This window comes from Calidris pugnax, unplaced genomic scaffold (assembly GCF_001431845.1).
Source record: "Calidris pugnax isolate Ruff unplaced genomic scaffold, ASM143184v1 scaffold129, whole genome shotgun sequence".
Taxonomy (NCBI): Eukaryota; Metazoa; Chordata; class Aves; order Charadriiformes; family Scolopacidae; genus Calidris; species Calidris pugnax.
The window spans coordinates 1509091-1527432 of NW_015090856.1; the positions used below are offsets into that span (position 1 = coordinate 1509091).

Here is an 18342-nt window from a genome sequence, read left to right on the forward strand (position 1 = left end):
TTTCTATCTTTATTTCCTCTACTAGCTGATTTTTTTTTTAGACAACAGACAACAGGTGACTACAGACTGATAGCTCTTCAAACTAAAGACAAGACAACAGGCTAAGCTCCAAGAACATCATGTGGGCTGTGAAATTTTAGCTGTGGCCAGGGATAGAGCCCACTGTTGACAAAACACATAACTTTCATTAATAGTAATGCACAGTGCAAAAGCAGCCAAACAGGGAATGGATCCAGAACTCCAAGGAAGAGATCTGCAGGTCATTTAAAAACAAACAAACCAGCCATTAGCTTTTTGCACTGGCTTCCAAGACCTTAGAGCAACTCTTTTGACCTATTGTAGACTCTTATAAATTAGGCAGGGCTCCACAAGGCAATTCTCATACAACACAGATTTATCTGAGCCTAAAAAGAAATCTGACTCCACTGTCCTATCACTAAAGAATTAGTATTTGTGATTCAGTCAACACAATGTAAATATAGGAGGTAGTATGTTATACCAAGATGTTCTGGTAACTTCCTAGCCAGTGCCTACTTCTGTAGTCTGAGACAGTGATCAATACAACAAAAAGAGACCAGGAGCAAGCAGAGGCATACCTCAGCCATTTTAGGATTCCAGCCACCATGGCCCTCCTGCATCTCCCGCAAGATGTCAATGTCCAGCAGGCATTTCACTTTGTCCCCGTGCTGGAACGGATGCCTGTCCGTGCTCTCTTTCCTCTGCAGTTCAGCTGGTTTGCCTAAAGAGCAGAATGACATCACCCACACACATGCAGGACGCAATAGTTTTGTGTCTCATTTGGCTTTGTAAGGAGGGTAGCAAATTAACACAGGTCTAATTGGGGCAGAATGGTGTAAACCCCTTTTTTCTCTTGTGAAGTATGTCCTATGTGCTCTATGGGGCAGCACTATGCAGAGAGATCAAGAGGATTTAGCTCTAACTGGATATTGATATGGGTTAAACATGAGGTGGTTCTACCAAGACACAATTTTGTCCCTTCCCAGAGGGGAATGCCTCTGAACGATGTCTCTCGTGTCATGTCAGACACCAGTAGCTGCTCTTAGCTTCAGCTACCCACAACTGCTCTTCAGCAGACACACCCAGACAGAACTTAAAATAAATCCTCCTCCACAGGCAGCCACATAACTTGCTTTGTGGAGAGCTTTACCCTCCCAGCCTTCCTGGGCAGCAAGAGGCCATATCCCTGGAAATAAGCTCTTCATCCAGCCCTTCCCTTCCCTCATGCTCTTGCCAAGCTGCTCAGGGGGGAGAAAAGAATGAGAAAGACCCGATTCTGCTGCTGCAAACTCAGTAACAGACCTCTCTTTTCCTTTAGGGGAGCAAAAGATGGCCCCTGCACCTCATTAAAAAGAGACACAACTAAATTACACCTTAGTAAAAAAATGCCACAAGTCCAAAACCACAAGTATTTTCCTTGGTTTCATTAGAGTTAAGAGGAAAGGTGGATTGCAGCAAGTTTCCAATACAGACATCACCTTTTTCCATGGCCATTTCTAATCTCCCTGCTGGGCAACTACTTGGCAGCTCCGTTCTCAGAAATCTCCCTTTTGTCCCACTCCCCTTCAACACACTTTCTGGTCCACCAGAACAATAATATTTGCTCTCTAAAAGCACAGAGAACACCAGTTGGACCACTGCCTGCCCGAAGAATGCAAAACTTTGGATTAATAAAACCAATGCTGGGTTGAATTCTCTGCTGACAGATGCAGGCACACCCAAGGGAGCTTCACGCATTTGCAGCCCCAAGAATTTGCCTTGGCAGAAGATCCTTCCTTGGGGTACAGCTGTGGGCATCTGAGGGTCTTACACAATCTTACCACTGAAAGGCCAAACTACTTTACTAACCACTCTGAAATAAAGCAATATGTTCACACACACTGCCTTTTTAAAATGGTACGTATTATGTGAGAACTTTATCTCACCACCCTCTGATCTTCTGTCTTCCAAGCAAAATGGCTTCCATGCCATGGAATGGCAACGTGAATCAGAATTTCTCAACACAAATTGTCTCTACGCACCTAATTTGGGGAGATGCTCTTTGTAGTAATAGCCACCAGACGCCTCCGCAGTGCATTTCAGGTCCACTTTTCCCTTGTGTCCAACTCTGTAGACGTTCCTAGTGCCATCAGACCAGGTGACACTGGCCACGCTGCGCCCGGTCTCTACGTCCCAGCCACAAATATCAACCACACGGCCAACTTTACCTTCACCACCTGATGGAAAAAAGAGGGGTAAGAAAAGTGTCCAGCTTGCATTTTCACTGAGACCAATATACAGAAACTCACCCTACACTGGGTTGCTTACTAAGATATAATTTAATGACATTTTTATCTTAACTAAATAAAAAAACAATGAAAAAACTTGTCAGTTCTCCAACTATTCACCGCAGAGGAGTAGGCACAGAGCCAAAAGTCAATAGCTTGGGAAGACAAAATTCTGACAGAGAAGCTGTGGCCAGGAAGGATTTCTGTGGGGGCCCACCATAGGCCAGCTTCTCATGTGGAACAGAAACACACAGATCTGCTTCACTATCAAAATACTGGCTCCAGTCAAGGAAAGAAGGAAATCACACCAAAAAAAAGTACGTGGCAGCTCATACAACTTCCTCACAGCTTGCACGATTCACCTTGATCTGCAGAAGGCAGAAGTTACATGGCAGCTCATACAACTTCCTCACAGCTTAACGATTCACCTTGATCTGCAGAAGGCAGAAGAAATCTCCGTCACCTTTTAATTAGGGAAATTAAACCACGAGACAACTCGGTTTGATCAACTAGGAGAGAATCTCTAGGTTAAACTCACTGAAAGCCAGCCAGCCATCTGCTTTGGAATACAAATATGGAAAAGCTGAATTCTGTGTAGAAGCAGCCGTTCCTCCTGGAGCACAGGAACACTGCACAGCTGGGCAACACACAGAGTCATGGCACCACACTGTGGCAAGATAAAAACACAGCAGTGTGGTAAAGTCCACCCAAGATCTTCAGTCTCTCCCCAGCACCGGCCAGGTGGAGGATACATCAGGTAAAGTTAGTTCTGGTTCTTTTCTTCACCTGCCCAAGCAAGGAAGAGTACGACTGAAACAAGGAGGATGTATTTATGAGCAGGTAAATCTGGCCGGGCACATGGGATGTGCTCTCATCCAAGAGATAACCTAGTGACACGCAGTCAGAATTCACACATTCCCTACCTCACTCTGCTGCCAAGTCACGGTGTGACCTTGGGCAAGTCCCAGCACTGGTCCAGTGCTGTCCCAAACAGGGACAGCAACATCCCTCTGTCTCACTGGATGGACAGTGAGCTTCTAGTTGGCTGCAAAGTCTGGGAATTTAACTGCTTAAAGAAGTTAACTTCCTCATCTAAACCCTCCCAGCCTTCCTGGGCAGCAAGAGGCCATATCCCTGGAAATAAGCTCTTCATCCAGCCCTTCCCTTCCCTCATGCTCTTGCCAAGCTGCTCAGGGGGGAGAAAAGAATGAGAAAGACCCGATTCTGCTGCTGCAAACTCAGTAACAGACCTCTCTTTTCCTTTAGGGGAGCAAAAGATGGCCCCTGCACCTCATTAAAAAGAGACACAACTAAATTACACCTTAGTAAAAAAATGCCACAAGTCCAAAACCACAAGTATTTTCCTTGGTTTCATTAGAGTTAAGAGGAAAGGTGGATTGCAGCAAGTTTCCAATACAGACATCACCTTTTTCCATGGCCATTTCTAATCTCCCTGCTGGGCAACTACTTGGCAGCTCCGTTCTCAGAAATCTCCCTTTTGTCCCACTCCCCTTCAACACACTTTCTGGTCCACCAGAACAATAATATTTGCTCTCTAAAAGCACAGAGAACACCAGTTGGACCACTGCCTGCCCGAAGAATGCAAAACTTTGGATTAATAAAACCAATGCTGGGTTGAATTCTCTGCTGACAGATGCAGGCACACCCAAGGGAGCTTCACGCATTTGCAGCCCCAAGAATTTGCCTTGGCAGAAGATCCTTCCTTGGGGTACAGCTGTGGGCATCTGAGGGTCTTACACAATCTTACCACTGAAAGGCCAAACTACTTTACTAACCACTCTGAAATAAAGCAATATGTTCACACACACTGCCTTTTTAAAATGGTACGTATTATGTGAGAACTTTATCTCACCACCCTCTGATCTTCTGTCTTCCAAGCAAAATGGCTTCCATGCCATGGAATGGCAACGTGAATCAGAATTTCTCAACACAAATTGTCTCTACGCACCTAATTTGGGGAGATGCTCTTTGTAGTAATAGCCACCAGACGCCTCCGCAGTGCATTTCAGGTCCACTTTTCCCTTGTGTCCAACTCTGTAGACGTTCCTAGTGCCATCAGACCAGGTGACACTGGCCACGCTGCGCCCGGTCTCTACGTCCCAGCCACAAATATCAACCACACGGCCAACTTTACCTTCACCACCTGAGGGAAAAAAGAGGGGTAAGAAAAGTGTCCAGCTTGCATTTTCACTGAGACCAATATACAGAAACTCACCCTACACTGGGTTGCTTACTAAGATATAATTTAATGACATTTTTATCTTAACTAAATAAAAAAACAATGAAAAAACTTGTCAACTATTCACCGCAGAGGAGTAGGCACAGGGCCAAAAGTCAATAGCTTGGGAAGACAAAATTCTGACAGAGAAGCTGTGGCCAGGAAGGATTTCTGTGGGGGCCCACCATAGGCCAGCTTCTCATGTGGAACAGAAACACACAGATCTGCTTCACTATCAAAATACTGGCTCCAGTCAAGGAAAGAAGGAAATCACACCAAAAAAAAGTACGTGGCAGCTCATACAACTTCCTCACAGCTTGCACGATTCACCTTGATCTGCAGAAGGCAGAAGAAATCTCCGTCACCTTTTAATTAGGGAAATTAAACCACGAGACAACTCGGTTTGACCAACTAGGAGAGAATCTCTAGGTTAAACTCACTGAAAGCCAGCCAGCCATCTGCTTTGGAATACAAATATGGAAAAGCTGAATTCTGTGTAGAAGCAGCCGTTCCTCCTGGAGCACAGGAACACTGCACAGCTGGGCAACACACAGAGTCATGGCACCACACTGTGGCAAGATAAAAACACAGCAGTGTGGTAAAGTCCACCCAAGATCTTCAGTCTCTCCCCAGCACCGGCCAGGTGGAGGATACATCAGGTAAAGTTAGTTCTGGTTCTTTTCTTCACCTGCCCAAGCAAGGAAGAGTACGACTGAAACAAGGAGGATGTATTTATGAGCAGGTAAATCTGGCCGGGCACATGGGATGTGCTCTCATCCAAGAGATAACCTAGTGACACGCAGTCAGAATTCACACATTCCCTACCTCACTCTGCTGCCAAGTCACGGTGTGACCTTGGGCAAGTCCCAGCACTGGTCCAGTGCTGTCCCAAACAGGGACAGCAACATCCCTCTGTCTCACTGGATGGACAGTGAGCTTCTAGTTGGCTGCAAAGTCTGGGAATTTAACTGCTTAAAGAAGTTAACTTCCTCATCTAAGTGCGTATCTATCTATCTAAAAAACATAATACAGACAAACTAGTGGGCTTTATTGTCAGTTCTGTCAATAGCAAGAACGTGTCTTTAGAGGGCTTGTCTGAGAATCAGAAAATCCCAATATCTCTTGATTTTTACTGAAAGAAAAATATTTTTTCAAATCTGCCTTTAAAATCTCTCCTTATAAACGGCAGGTGGATCCCAGTTCTGTACACAATTCACACTGCAGGCAGTTACCAGATCAGCACCCCACCCACCTGATACTATCCATGAAAACACAATTTAAGTTAACAAAAGCATTTCTGAGCACCAGCTACAAAAGAACTTAATATTTGTCTGTTGCAGAAGAGATTCAGACTGAACAACTACAAAAAATAATCTCGCCTTTTGAGTTATTTGAGATGCTTTTCCCTGAGAGGGGCACTGGCTTGTGCTTCCACGGTGTTTAGACTCTGAGAAATGGCAGTAAGGAAAAGTATGTATTCAATGAAAGGGCTGAAGTGCTTGAAGAGCTGCCAGGGCCCACCCTGACCGCAGCAGAGAAAAAAGTTACTTAGCAGGACCCTATTATAGAGTTTGCAAGGTTATTTATTACCACTATTTATATGTTACCTCCTTAAATGGAAATAGAGTCGATGTGTTAGTGCCACCAGGAAGCTAAGTTCAGAAGGGCAAAAGGCTGTGGATGAGGGCAGCTCTGTCAGAGCCAGGGCAGTACTCAGCAGAGACCAGCTGAGTGGCTGGCCTTCTGCTTCTTCTCGCTTGTCGTGCCCACGTAACTGCTCTCGGGTCACAACCATTGTAAGCAACACAAGTCTCAGACATGTAAATGTTGATCTGATCTCAAAAGGACGGATAAGCTGCACTGAGCATAAGCTTCTTTTGCTCTCAAACCCTGCAAGTGTCCACGTCCTCCACTGAACCCAGAGCTGCCATGAATGGTGAAGTCAACACTGGAAACCCTTGGAATTACAACTTAATTAAGGGAAAAAAGAAGCTGTAGACGGTGTGTGCAAGGCTCTGATATAGAAATGGACAGTAAAGTTTCCTTACCCCTGTAGCACTACACAGAAATTGGTATCAGTGAATTAGACACAGCCATTATACCCCAAGAGCCGCTCTAGAAAAGGCATTTTTGTCCCTTTGCGACTTCAGCCTGAAGTTACAACTCATAAAGAAAGCAGAAACCATTCTCCAGCAACCACAGCAAACAGCCTTCAGTAATGCTCCTTGTGAAACACTCCTTAGAGACCATTTCTCTTCCTGTTCTTAAACGTGTCCTAATAAGGATGTTCCAAGGAATTCCAAAGAATAAAGGAGCACTCTACACAGTCAGACAAACCTTATTCCCACTGTGATTAGAAGTTTTTCAGGAAAAGACGGGTATTTATTTCCTTGTAACATGGGGTACGTTTATAGCTCTTACAAGATCTTCCAGGATGGTTCCAGTAAGTTTTCACATCTATGAAACAGGAACAGCAAAACTTCCCTCCCACACCCCAAATGAATGCATACAGTTAACGTCACAGATTCAAGTAGCAATTTGGCAAAAAATAAAGAAAAAAAACCCTGAATGGTGTTTTATGGGATGTCTCAAAAGAAGCTTACCATCCTGGTTACCCCACTCCCAGTCGGGGCCTCGGACTACTTTAGCTCCCTGGAAAGTCCCTTTTAATGTGATGCGAGTCAAATTCTGCCGAGGACTCACCAGAACTCTGGAAAACAAATGAATTTATTGTTACTATTCACACTTTATAAAGCTCTGTTCCAACTGAGGTCTGTCATATGAGGCCCAAGTTTACCACACTTACATACAGAAAACCATGTCTTGAGCTCTGAAGAGCACGTAAGAAGCAAGAGAAAACAATAAAATAGTCAAACGGGGTCTTTGATCCTAAAAGCTGGTCTCCCCAGAAAAGTCAGAATACTCAGGCACTGTTCCACTGACGGCAGAAAGACAACTGGTGAATAATACATGTGATAAACCACGTTTATCTTCAAATATTATCAAAAACTGTGAGATCCATAGTGAGCTTTACAAAAGTTCTGTGTTTCCGTCAGGAGTGGGATGCAGATAATTGGGAATAGAGGCTGCTGTGAGCATGAGGAGCAGGAACACTTCAGTGACAGCCTGCAGAGACACACACGTCTCTGCACACAAGCAGCAGGACTGTGGCAGGGTCTCTCTCACGTTGTTAGACACCAGAATGTCATCTTACTGACTCAGGAAGCTGAACATATATAAACACAAAGACTCAAAATTATTACATTCCCTCACTCACACACAGCATGCTTAGCCAGGAAGGAAAAAAGATCATCCTTCTTTCAGAACTTCAAGAGCCTTGAGGGGGCTGTGCAAGGCAAAAATAAAATCTAGTAGCTCCAAAGAAGAAAAAAATCCCCACACGCTCTACGAGATGCACAAACCACAAATTATATTAGGGCAAGGCAGCTCACAGAGGGCCAAATATGATTACTGGGAATGCATGAATACTTTTTAACATAAACATTTACTGGCATTCTACAGCATAAGGTACAACATCTGCAAACCGAAGTAATCAAATCTGGCTTTAGCAACTTCACCCCATTGCCTACGGGGAGCAGGGGAAGCCCTGCTCCAAATCCCATCGAGCAACCCTAAACATCACAGCAGGTGAGTTTTCACTGCTGTGCCACTCATAACCCACATGCTTCCCAAAGGAGAACACCCAAGTCGATTTGTACATATCTTCAAAACAGAAGGAAGGAAAAAAACAAAAAAGGAGTAGGGAGAAAGTTAGTAACTTCTCCAGAAAGTCTGACATCACTTCAGAGGGAGAGTGGAACTGACTTTCAGCTGCACCAAAGAGGAGTAAGGAGAAAGTTAGTAACTTCTCCAGAAAGTCTGACATCACTTCAGAGGGAGAGTGGAACTGACTTTCAGCTGCCCTTGAATCCCATCGTTAAGTTTAAGGCGATGCTTATGGACGTTACCAGGGTGCACGAAGGCATTAATGGCTCAGGCAGTCTCCTGGCTCAAAGGAATAAGGAGTTCAGCACATTTCATAACCTGAGCTGCAGACTGCCCAGCCCAGCTCACTTGCTGAAAAGCAGAGCAGATTAGACCTGCAGTGTTGTGGCGAGACTGTTTCCAGGATAACACAGACATTTCTATCCGCCCTGCAAGCTGCACTACAGGCAAACACATCGATCCATCTTAAGAAAATAGAAAAAAGAATACCTACGTGATAGTGAACAGAGGGTCTGATGTCCTGTTAAAGCAGCTTCCAATTCCCATAATGTTACAGCAGCTTCTCTGCTGGTTTTGTGCGTGCTGTTCCTAGTCTGTTCCCTAGCAGGAAGCTTTCTCATGAGACATTCAGCCACCAAAGTCCTTCCAGACCTATTTGTGTTGCTCGCCCCGGGTACAACCCACTTTTCTAGGTGACTGCAAAGGTGCCACAACCCATCCTGACAGGCTCTTGGCAGCTCCCAGACCAGACAGAGCAAACCCAAGCCCAGCAGCTGCTCCCCAGGGCAAGGGGAGGGGAAGCCTAATTGGGGTAGGGCTGACCTCAGAATGCTGTATTTATTTTCCATCTAATACCTAGAGAGAGAAGGTGGAGACTCAGAAGGATAAAAAGCTTATGCTTGAACTGACTGTTTACTTATCCATCAAAAGCCTAAGTCTTTTACCTTTCTTAACTTGTTAACAGATCTCCCACCTGTGCTTTACAACCTAACGTGTTTAAGAAGAGGGAGAGATTATTTACACATGTTCTTCTAATTGTCAAATGTTCATTATCAACAGGAGGAAGAACAAGACCATTTTTTTGAATGGTTGAGATTTTGTCTATTTTAAACACCGTGAAGGCTGGCAGTTGTTATGAAAGAGGGCTAGAAAAGAAAAGTCAGCTAAAAACAAGCACTGATGAGCTTTCTTTTTATTGCACTGTGTCAAACACTATAGACTGGCTTAAAAAATCAGCACGGATTTACGTACTACATCTGAAACAGCTCAGCTACAACATGTTATTTTCACTGTATTTTGCTGAATGCTTTTCTAAGAATTTAGTCAAGTCCTGAGACAAAGTGGTAAAAATGTACTTCTCCGAACCCTACTCACAAGGGAAGGGAATGCAAAGAATCTTTGTGATAGCAGAGCATCAAGCTAAGCTAAAGCGAGATGTTCAAAGAGCAAAATTCACCATTTATTATACTCCTAGTGTAATTACCCTTTTTGTATAAAAACATAACAGCATCTCAAAAGCTCTCACAGTAAACTGTCACTTGCAGTGAAATTTGTGGTGGGAGAACAAGAAACTAAAACCGACCAGTTCAGAAAGCTGAGCTTCCTCAAAGAAGAAAGAAGCGTAAGAAACTCATTTCCTATTCTACTGAAATGCTGCAGGCAACCCACCGTAACTGCCTTCTTTCCTTGGCCCCATAAAAATTGGGACCTCGTCTTAAACCACTCTGCTGACCAGCAACACCGAAAAAATGATGCGAGAACCAGATGTCCTGAGCCAATGCGTCTTGGGTTTTAATCTAATTCAACATGTTTTGCTCCAAACACTGGATAACAACCAAAGACATTACTGTGTTGCAAAAATACCCTCGGGATAAATTTAATCACTGCAATATTGCCTTTAATAACAATTTTAATTATGACGGCCAAAGTCTGCAGCCATTTCTGCCCTACAAATTCCAATGATATTAAATTACTATCGAGTCCAGAAAACACTTGGGAGGGTGCTCTGTACGGAATGAAGCTCTGTCTCTCCCCAGCACGCTGGGAACCACCCCCTGTGGGGATCCTGCCTGTGCTCAAATTCCACTGAGGTGCCTTTCACATCACCCAGAGCCATGCTCCAGAGAGCGAGAAGAATAGCATCATCCCTGCTCTACAGATACTGATCTGAGACCCAAAACAACTGCCTTGGAGAAGTTTAAACAGAGACTGCTTTTAATTCACAGTAGCCACCTGAGGCCCTGCAGGAATCAGAGCCCCTTCATGCCAGGCACAACTAAGAGATTTTGCAAAACAGAGACTTTTCCACTGCAGAAAATCCATATTCTAAGAAACAGGCACAATGCACAGGACTGGAAAGCAGAAGGGATGGTCACCCTGTGAGGGAGCAGGCCATAAATATTGTGTTAATCTCTTCAGAAAGGCACAGCTGTAAACCAGAATTTCAGCTCACAGTGGGTACGTACCCACCCTCCTCCTAGGACGTGTAAAGATCTGCACAGGCTCCCTCAGAAAAGCCAGCACAAAGATGTTACAGAAACTACAGGTAAAACTGACCTCAATGATGCAAGAAATTCTAGATTCCGTAATCCTTCCTAGCAAAGCTTTTACTGAAGCACTTCCAGCAAAGGATAAAGGAAGGAAATTCTGACAGATGGCAAGCGGATGCTGATTGTTCAAGCATGAACCAGACTAAGACAAGGACACCAGTAAGTGAGGGATCAGGATCACAGAAACCTATTTCAGGAACTGCCTTTACCAAGAATTTCCATTGTCGATCCTATTCCTGGCCAAGGCACCTTTACTCATAAAAGCAGCTGTGTGTCTATAGCTCAACCATGGTCTGACTTGGGCTGAACGCTCCCTGTCCTTTTTGCTGACCTCCAAAGCCAACTCGTATCAGACTCAGTTTTGGAAAGCCACAGTGGACAAGATTTCAGACCAAAGCTACTAAATGTGAATTAAAATGTGTGTGTGCACCTAAGAACTCAACACTGTGCTGCAGACAGGAGGTTTTCTCAACTACTGCTCTTAGAGAATGTTTATACACAGCATTTAATGGCAGAATATTGCCCCGAGAATGATACCAAAGCACTGGTGAGTGTACAAAGTGAACTGTCTTGTTATCATCCTTTAAACATGACTATTAGTTCAAAACACAGGCTAAAGATGTTTTAGTGAAGACTTCTCTTGCTTACAGTTTTGATCCTGTAATTCCAGAAAAGATAAAATACGTCACTGAAATTCAATCCCTATTTCACAAATCAAACAGAATATTCCAAAGTTAGTAAGGGAAGCCCTAGTGTGGGGATATGCCCTAGTGTTCTGCAATGTACGTGGTTTTGTAAAGAGGCACAGCCAGGTAAATCACAGTGCAGGTTTGTTTTTTTAAAAGTAAAATTATACTCATTCATAAATTCATAAATAATTAATCAGCATTTTTTTTTAAAGTTAGGCAACAAACACGTTATCACCCAAGAGTCAGATTTGATTCAAAAAAATCAAAGTTTCTTAGATTGGCAGCTTAAACTGGCATTGCATAAATAACACATGTTGAAGAGGTTACTATAGTAAATAAATCTGCATCCCCTCTATTGCCTAGTAATCAAATGGCCAGCAGTTGTCACTCAGCTGCTATATTAGTTCAGGCTTAGAGTATAAGCACTCACAGATGGGAGGCTGGATTATTAGAGCTGCCTTGAATGGGTGAGCCTTGCACACACATACCTAAATGACAGCATGCACTTGTTCCTGTAACCCATCTGATTTAGAAATCCAACTGGTAACTAGACTAGACAGAGCTGGTTTAAGAATTATGGCTGAAAATAACCGCAAATTCTGTTTTGACTACAGTATAAAACACAACGTGAGAAAATATTTGTATTTCTTATGCTTGATTACACAAAACATTTCCCTGTGTAATTTGCTTGGCCCCTCCATCTCCATTGTTCTCCAGGAAAAAATAGGACTTTTGCAAAATTGCTAAGGTTGTGATTTATTGGTGAGTGAAGTCTAGAAAATAGGCTGGGTAAAAAGCCCCATATCCCCTCCTGAGATTCAGCTGAGCATCATCCCTGAGAAGGGGATGCAGGCAAAATGCCATTGCTGCTTTTGCGCTCGAATATAGCGCTACTAATATTTTGTATGAGAGGAGGATTATCTCAGACTCGATTATTTGCAGAACTCACCAGAGCATGCCTGACTATTCCAGCCCTAACACAAACCTGATGAGTTCTGCTTTGCTGTCCTGCTCACAGGCACTGATTTATCTTCCAATTATTAAGCCTTATTCAGCAAATGGATACGTGATTGCGAAAAAACATCCTCAGTGGAACTGAGCTGTCCATCCTTTTAAAGTCAGGATGAGAGCCTCTCCCAAAACAGCCATAAAAATCAAACCAAACGAGACCAATAAAAAAATACCAGCAATTGGCTGATGTCAGGAAAAGATTACTTCAAATGGCAAAACATAAAAAAAATAAAAAAATAAAAAAATCAGTAGTCCCTGCCACCAGAGGTTCAAACTCAGGTCAGAGACCTGAAATAGCCTTCAGGTAAAGGTGTCTTCAAAGCCTCTTTAGAAAACTGATTGGGAACCCTCTGCAGTGTCTGTCTAGGCTTAAGGCCTCTTAAATCCTTGGATTAGTGAGCTGCTACAAACAGTTCTGTGCCGGCCTTGCCTGGGGTTAGCTACAGAGGTGCCACGTGGTGGGTCTGGCCGCAGCAGAGCGGGTGGGAGCCATTTGCTGCGCAGGGACATCACACTGCAATCTCTGAAATTGTCTTATTGAGGCCTTTGCTCCCCTGCCAAAGGACCAGCGACAGCAGCAGGGCCATGCTGGATGCACAGCAACGTGCTCTCACCGTGGACTAAGAGCAGAGACCAGGAGGGACTGGAAACTCCCAGCTCCTGAGCTTTTAAAGACCAGATGTGCCAGCTCCATAATACAGCTGTGTTCCACCGTTCTACATTTGATCTCAGTGATGGTAACCCAAGGATTATAACCATGATATATAACTAGCCAATCCTTCGTGATATGAAACCAAGATTAGGGGATGCTGTCAAATTTGGTGGGCTGGCTCTCCATCCACTCCCCTTATAAGCTTTCTGACTAATTAATGTTCCAGTGGGCTCATCACAGGTCTTGAAAGCAACACTCTACTGTGTCTGAGGCTCATTGTAAGGAACCAAAAGATACCCATTCCCCCCCAAAGAAAGGAGGTGAAAGAACCTTTATCTCTAAAGGAGACCCATCCTGTGTTTCACAGCCATTCAAACAACAGCCGTAGCAGCAAAACCTTAAGAAAACCCAAATCCACACAGCAGTTATCATGTCCTTTTAAATACACAGCTGCTTTTTCAGTCCTTGGGAAACTGCCATAGGTTTTCTCTTCTATTTTATTAAGCAAAAAAATTGAGATGAGTGATCTAAGCAACAGTACTAGTGAGTCATAAGTATGCAATTTTTATTCTTCAAAAAGGATGCTGCATTGCCTAAGGAAATGAGTCTTTACAGCTCAGACCTCAGTTATTCCAAAGAAATCCTCTCTATGGTATTGTTCAAAGGTGATCTCCGTCCCTGCCCCTCATTTAATTTCTTTTTTTTTAAAATCAGAAGATTTCATTCTTAATGGAAAGTGATTTACAGAACATTAGACCAACAAATCACAGAATTACATTTGCATTAAAGCAAAGGTGTTCCTACTTCTTCCTGCCCCTGCACTGCAAGACGTTTGTGAGTAAAACTGTTGCAGTTGGCCAGTTCCCTGTATGAAAGCTCTTGCATCAAACACATATGCACTGCAGTTATAGTACCGTGTTCTACCTTCCAACTCGGTCAAATTATTGAAACAAGAAGCATTTCTGACAGCCGATTTTCTCCAAAAGCTTAGTGACTTCTAAGAGTCACAATATATACCTTTCATTCGTCTTTAAAATCACAGCTTTCCACAACTGGAAGCTTCTTAATTGAGGATTTCCAATTTCTCTCCATCCCTCAGCGTGGCTACATTCAATACCTGCCATGCAGGACCAGCAGGAAGGACATTATATTATCCAATTACAACTACTGCTGCTTCTTCCTTCACCTCTTACCGAGGTCCCCAGAAGCCACTGCCACATCTGACGGGCTCATGCTGTGTCCCTGATGTCACACACACACATTTTTATTTTTATTTATTAGTTGCTTGGTATCAGGAAGATCATTCCCCCTGCTAACACATAGTAATGTAAATCAAAACACTGGTATTTAACAAAAAAGACTTGGTATCATAGATCTATGTCTAGACTTCTTTTTATCAACTCAAAAAAAAAGTTAATTCATATCACTTCTTATCTAACCATTGAATGAACCACACTCAACAGAAAAAAATAAAACAGTTTAGGAAAAAAACCAAACCAAACAAACCCAGAAGTCACTAAGGGACAAACATCAGAGTGGACATCTACCTCCAAAGAGCCCTCCAGTGCTCTGGTGACATTCCAGAGTGGTGCTGCAGTGCTTTGTGAAAGTCACACACCTCAGGTAAGGACAGCAGCAGGTCCAGCCAGCGCACTGGCAGCATTCCGAGCTCTGCTCCCACTCACAGCAAGAGCTCCACTGCCTAATTCAAACAGCAGCACGGACACAGGGCAGGTACAAGCCTCGAGCGGAAAAATCACTCTATTTAGAACTTCCACCATTCAGATGCCTTAGTAAAGGAAATAAGTTCTGCAGAGCATAAGAGTTCTGGGGAGAAATTGCCTGGCAGTCTGCCTTTTGATAAACGATAGCATTCTGGGCTGCTCTGCAACAATGCAGCCTCTTAAAGTAATTGTTGCCTACTTTTTTTTTTTCCTCTTTTTTTCTTTAAATGTGAGGGAGATTACGTAACTTACCAGCAGAGCGTACCTAGAGCTCAAATAAAAGCCACAAGCAGGCATCTCTGAGTAACTACCAGGAGCTAACTATAACATTCATAGAAAGAGAGAGAAAATAAAAAAGTGTCTATTTTTATATACACATTCTTTATATATATATATGAAATCACAAAGCTCATTCCACAATAGGATCTGGCTGGCTTGTCATATTAACACAAGCTCAAGAAACATCCTAATCTGGTGGATCAACACAAGGCTCAAAGCTCAGAAGGGACGTCTTTGGACAGCAACATCTTTGCTAGTGCTCACAATTCTGGCTCAGCCACACTGGCAGAACTATGGTAATCAACTCCAGAAAGAGCTTCCCATACTGGAAGAAAAACAGCTGCAAATCCGACACCACTGTCTTTAGTAAAATAATTACACTTTCCATTCCACAGACAGATGCAACGCGCAGTGATACTTTCAAGGGGAGGGGGGAAAAAAAAAGAAAAGAAAAGAGAATAGGAAAATCAATGACAGAGACAATGATTTCCTCTCACTTTTCCTAAAGGCAAGAGGATTACAACATTCATCTCCATGCCCACCTTAGGAGGCACCCCCAAATATATATCTGTACATTTACGTCTTTATAAATTATACAGACATGTACTGCTGAAGTTCTACTATTTAATTCCTGCACCTCAATAAATCATCTTACACACCCCATTTTGGACACCGCTGCCGTAGAACAGTGACCCATAAATCTCACTGTGGTTAATGTGACTTCCCCTAGAGCATGACTTACGGTTGTGAATGTGCTGTCTCGTAGCGCTCGAAGGAGTGAGACAGATCGTGTTTGTTGTTCATGTAACACTGTGTGCACAAGTCATAGTCAAAACACATTTTGCATTTCCACCGCATTCCCTGGATACCGTGCTTCTTGCAACAGTCACAGATGATGTTAGGGTGACGGACCCCTAGGAGAACAAAAGCAAAAGAATGTAAGATCCACACAAAATCCAGAGAAACCAGGCTGACCAGGCTCTTACAACTACAACAGTGTGGTTAAAGAAAAAAAAATAATCATGTACTGTGAGTGTATTGAAGATGATGCAATAATATAATATGAAGTGATATGTGTAATATGAAGCATCCTTTTCCTGGCTTAAGGGATTCTAATCCCAAAAGTCATGCCAGAATCCAACAAAAATGACAAAGCCAGCAAAACTTAGACTTGCAGATAAATTGCACAGAGGCGAAGAGAAATTTCCCTGCCATGAATTGGCTGAGCAGATGCTGCTGCTCAGCATCACTCCTGAGGAGTTGCAAAAAGCTTAACGTTCCAGCTTCCACGTGAGGTGGGTGTTACATACAGCTTTACAGCACTAGTGTTTGTGCTTCGTGTCCATGCTATACCCACCTATTTGTGCGTTATCATATAGAAGAAGGTCGTAAGCCCCTTGGAATCCAGTCCGATAATTGGTTCTGTTGCCTTGATCCCACTGCACCACCACAGTCTTATCGGGAGTGGTTGGGCTGCCCGTCCGACCAATCTCCACCACAGTCCCAACGTTCCCTTCGCCGTTGTCCTGGTTGCCCCATTTCCAGTCCACTCCACGAACTACCCGCATCCCAACCTGCATGCTGGCATAGGGGTCCACGTCCATCGATCTGCACAGCAACCCCTAAAATTCTTCCACGTGCAGGGTCTCGGAGACAGGCGATATCAGCAGCAACACATTCAGCGTCGTCAGCAGCATGTTCAGCACCCCTAATAAGAGAACATACAATTAAGCGATGCTACTCAACACATCACACTTTCCCCAGAATGACCTGGTTACAGAAGAGGCCTGACCCACTGTGTAGATCAATCTGTACTTTATTTAAAACAGGGATCCTCACAGCTTGAGCCCAGATGGGAAGGATACACAGACTAGAAGGATTTCCAAGAATCCAAGGTACAGACACATCTGTATAATATCCAAAAGACTTATTCCAGAGTGCTGGGTATGAGGGAAGAGAACTGGACAAGAAATCTTTACAAAACTCCCCTACCAGCCCTTGATTTCAAATTCAGGATATGTACAACAGCTACCAGAGACACAAGAGCAACAGAAATAAAAACACACAGGAAAGAGAGTTGAAAGAAATAAGCAGGAAAACACCAACAGCATGATTTTAGCAACAAAAAGTTAATACCAGTCCGTTCTTGAGGAAGACTCTTCATAGGCATCTTACCATATAATACTGCACTGTTGAGTTTCACTTGACCGGAAAGTTATTTTGGGTTTTGATTTTGGGATACGGGAAGTTTTAATGATGCATACGAAAGAAATGTCTGTCTGTTTTTTCAAAAGTAATAGCAGCTTTTAAGAAAGTGCCAGTGTCAGAGAAATGTCAATCCTTGCTGCTATTTATCAATGCTGGCTACAGCAGGAACAGGGAAGGGTTATTGCTTACCTGCAATAAGCACTGCAGATTTTGTGCTGGGGTCAGTAAAAGCTTGGGACAGCCTTTCCAGCTGTTGCCATGACAATCGGTAAATGAGATGAGTACCACACGGATGCAGCACATCCACAACTTTGAATGAAATCGAATAGATTGTCAAAGCCTGGTTTACCTCTTTACCAGGACAACAAGAGAGAGGACCGTGCCTTTCAATATTTAGGGCCAAGCTGGAAATATCTACTGTAGCATCTTTTTATCTTTGGGCATCCCTAGGTCTCACCCTCTTTCTCTCAAGCTAACCATATCATCCAAAATTGTCTGAAAATTTAAAAAAAAACCAAAAACCAACAGAATGCCAAGGGTGAAACCGTGCAGGTTCCAAAAGTAGAGCAAATCTTACCAATGGCCATGACACAGAGCCAGTTCAAACCAGGCTGAGGAGCGAATAGGATGTGTATCAGACACGGCAAGAGGAGCAGCTTCGTGCCGTGTGACACGTTAACACCACCGCCTACCAATAGAGCAACCAAAACCACCGAGGCCTAAAAATAAACTCTTGCTCCAGCCAAACATCCCCTTTTAAATGTATGGAGGAGTAGTTTGATGCAAAATCAAGTTTCCAGCATGCTGAAAGAGCCTGATTTCTGTTCAGCTTTAGCATCTCTGTAGCTTCAGACTTTTCTTGCTGTGCATCACGGTGACATACAAACACCTGTCACACAAGAGCAACATCAAAACCAAACGTCCTTGTGAACTCCATGTCATCTTTTGTTCTAATCATCACTAAAAGATGCCTTGGGCAA

General features: G+C 43.5%; 1 protein-coding gene across 1 annotated transcript in view; it reads right to left on the bottom strand.

Annotated features, from left to right (window-relative positions):
- The window catches only part of MIB2 (mindbomb E3 ubiquitin protein ligase 2), a 34031-nt gene extending 17171 nt beyond the window's left edge, over positions 1–16860 (bottom strand). Inside the window, exons 1-5 of the mRNA XM_014943935.1 lie at positions 16512–16860; positions 15897–16068; positions 7128–7234; positions 4255–4449; positions 597–739 (exon numbers count right to left, since the gene is read on the bottom strand). Of these exons, the coding sequence (XP_014799421.1) occupies positions 597–739; positions 4255–4449; positions 7128–7234; positions 15897–16068; positions 16512–16758 (864 nt within the window). The 5' untranslated portion in view covers positions 16759–16860. The remainder of the gene's footprint in view (positions 1–596; positions 740–4254; positions 4450–7127; positions 7235–15896; positions 16069–16511) is intronic.
- Positions 16861–18342: the final 1482 nt, after the last annotated feature.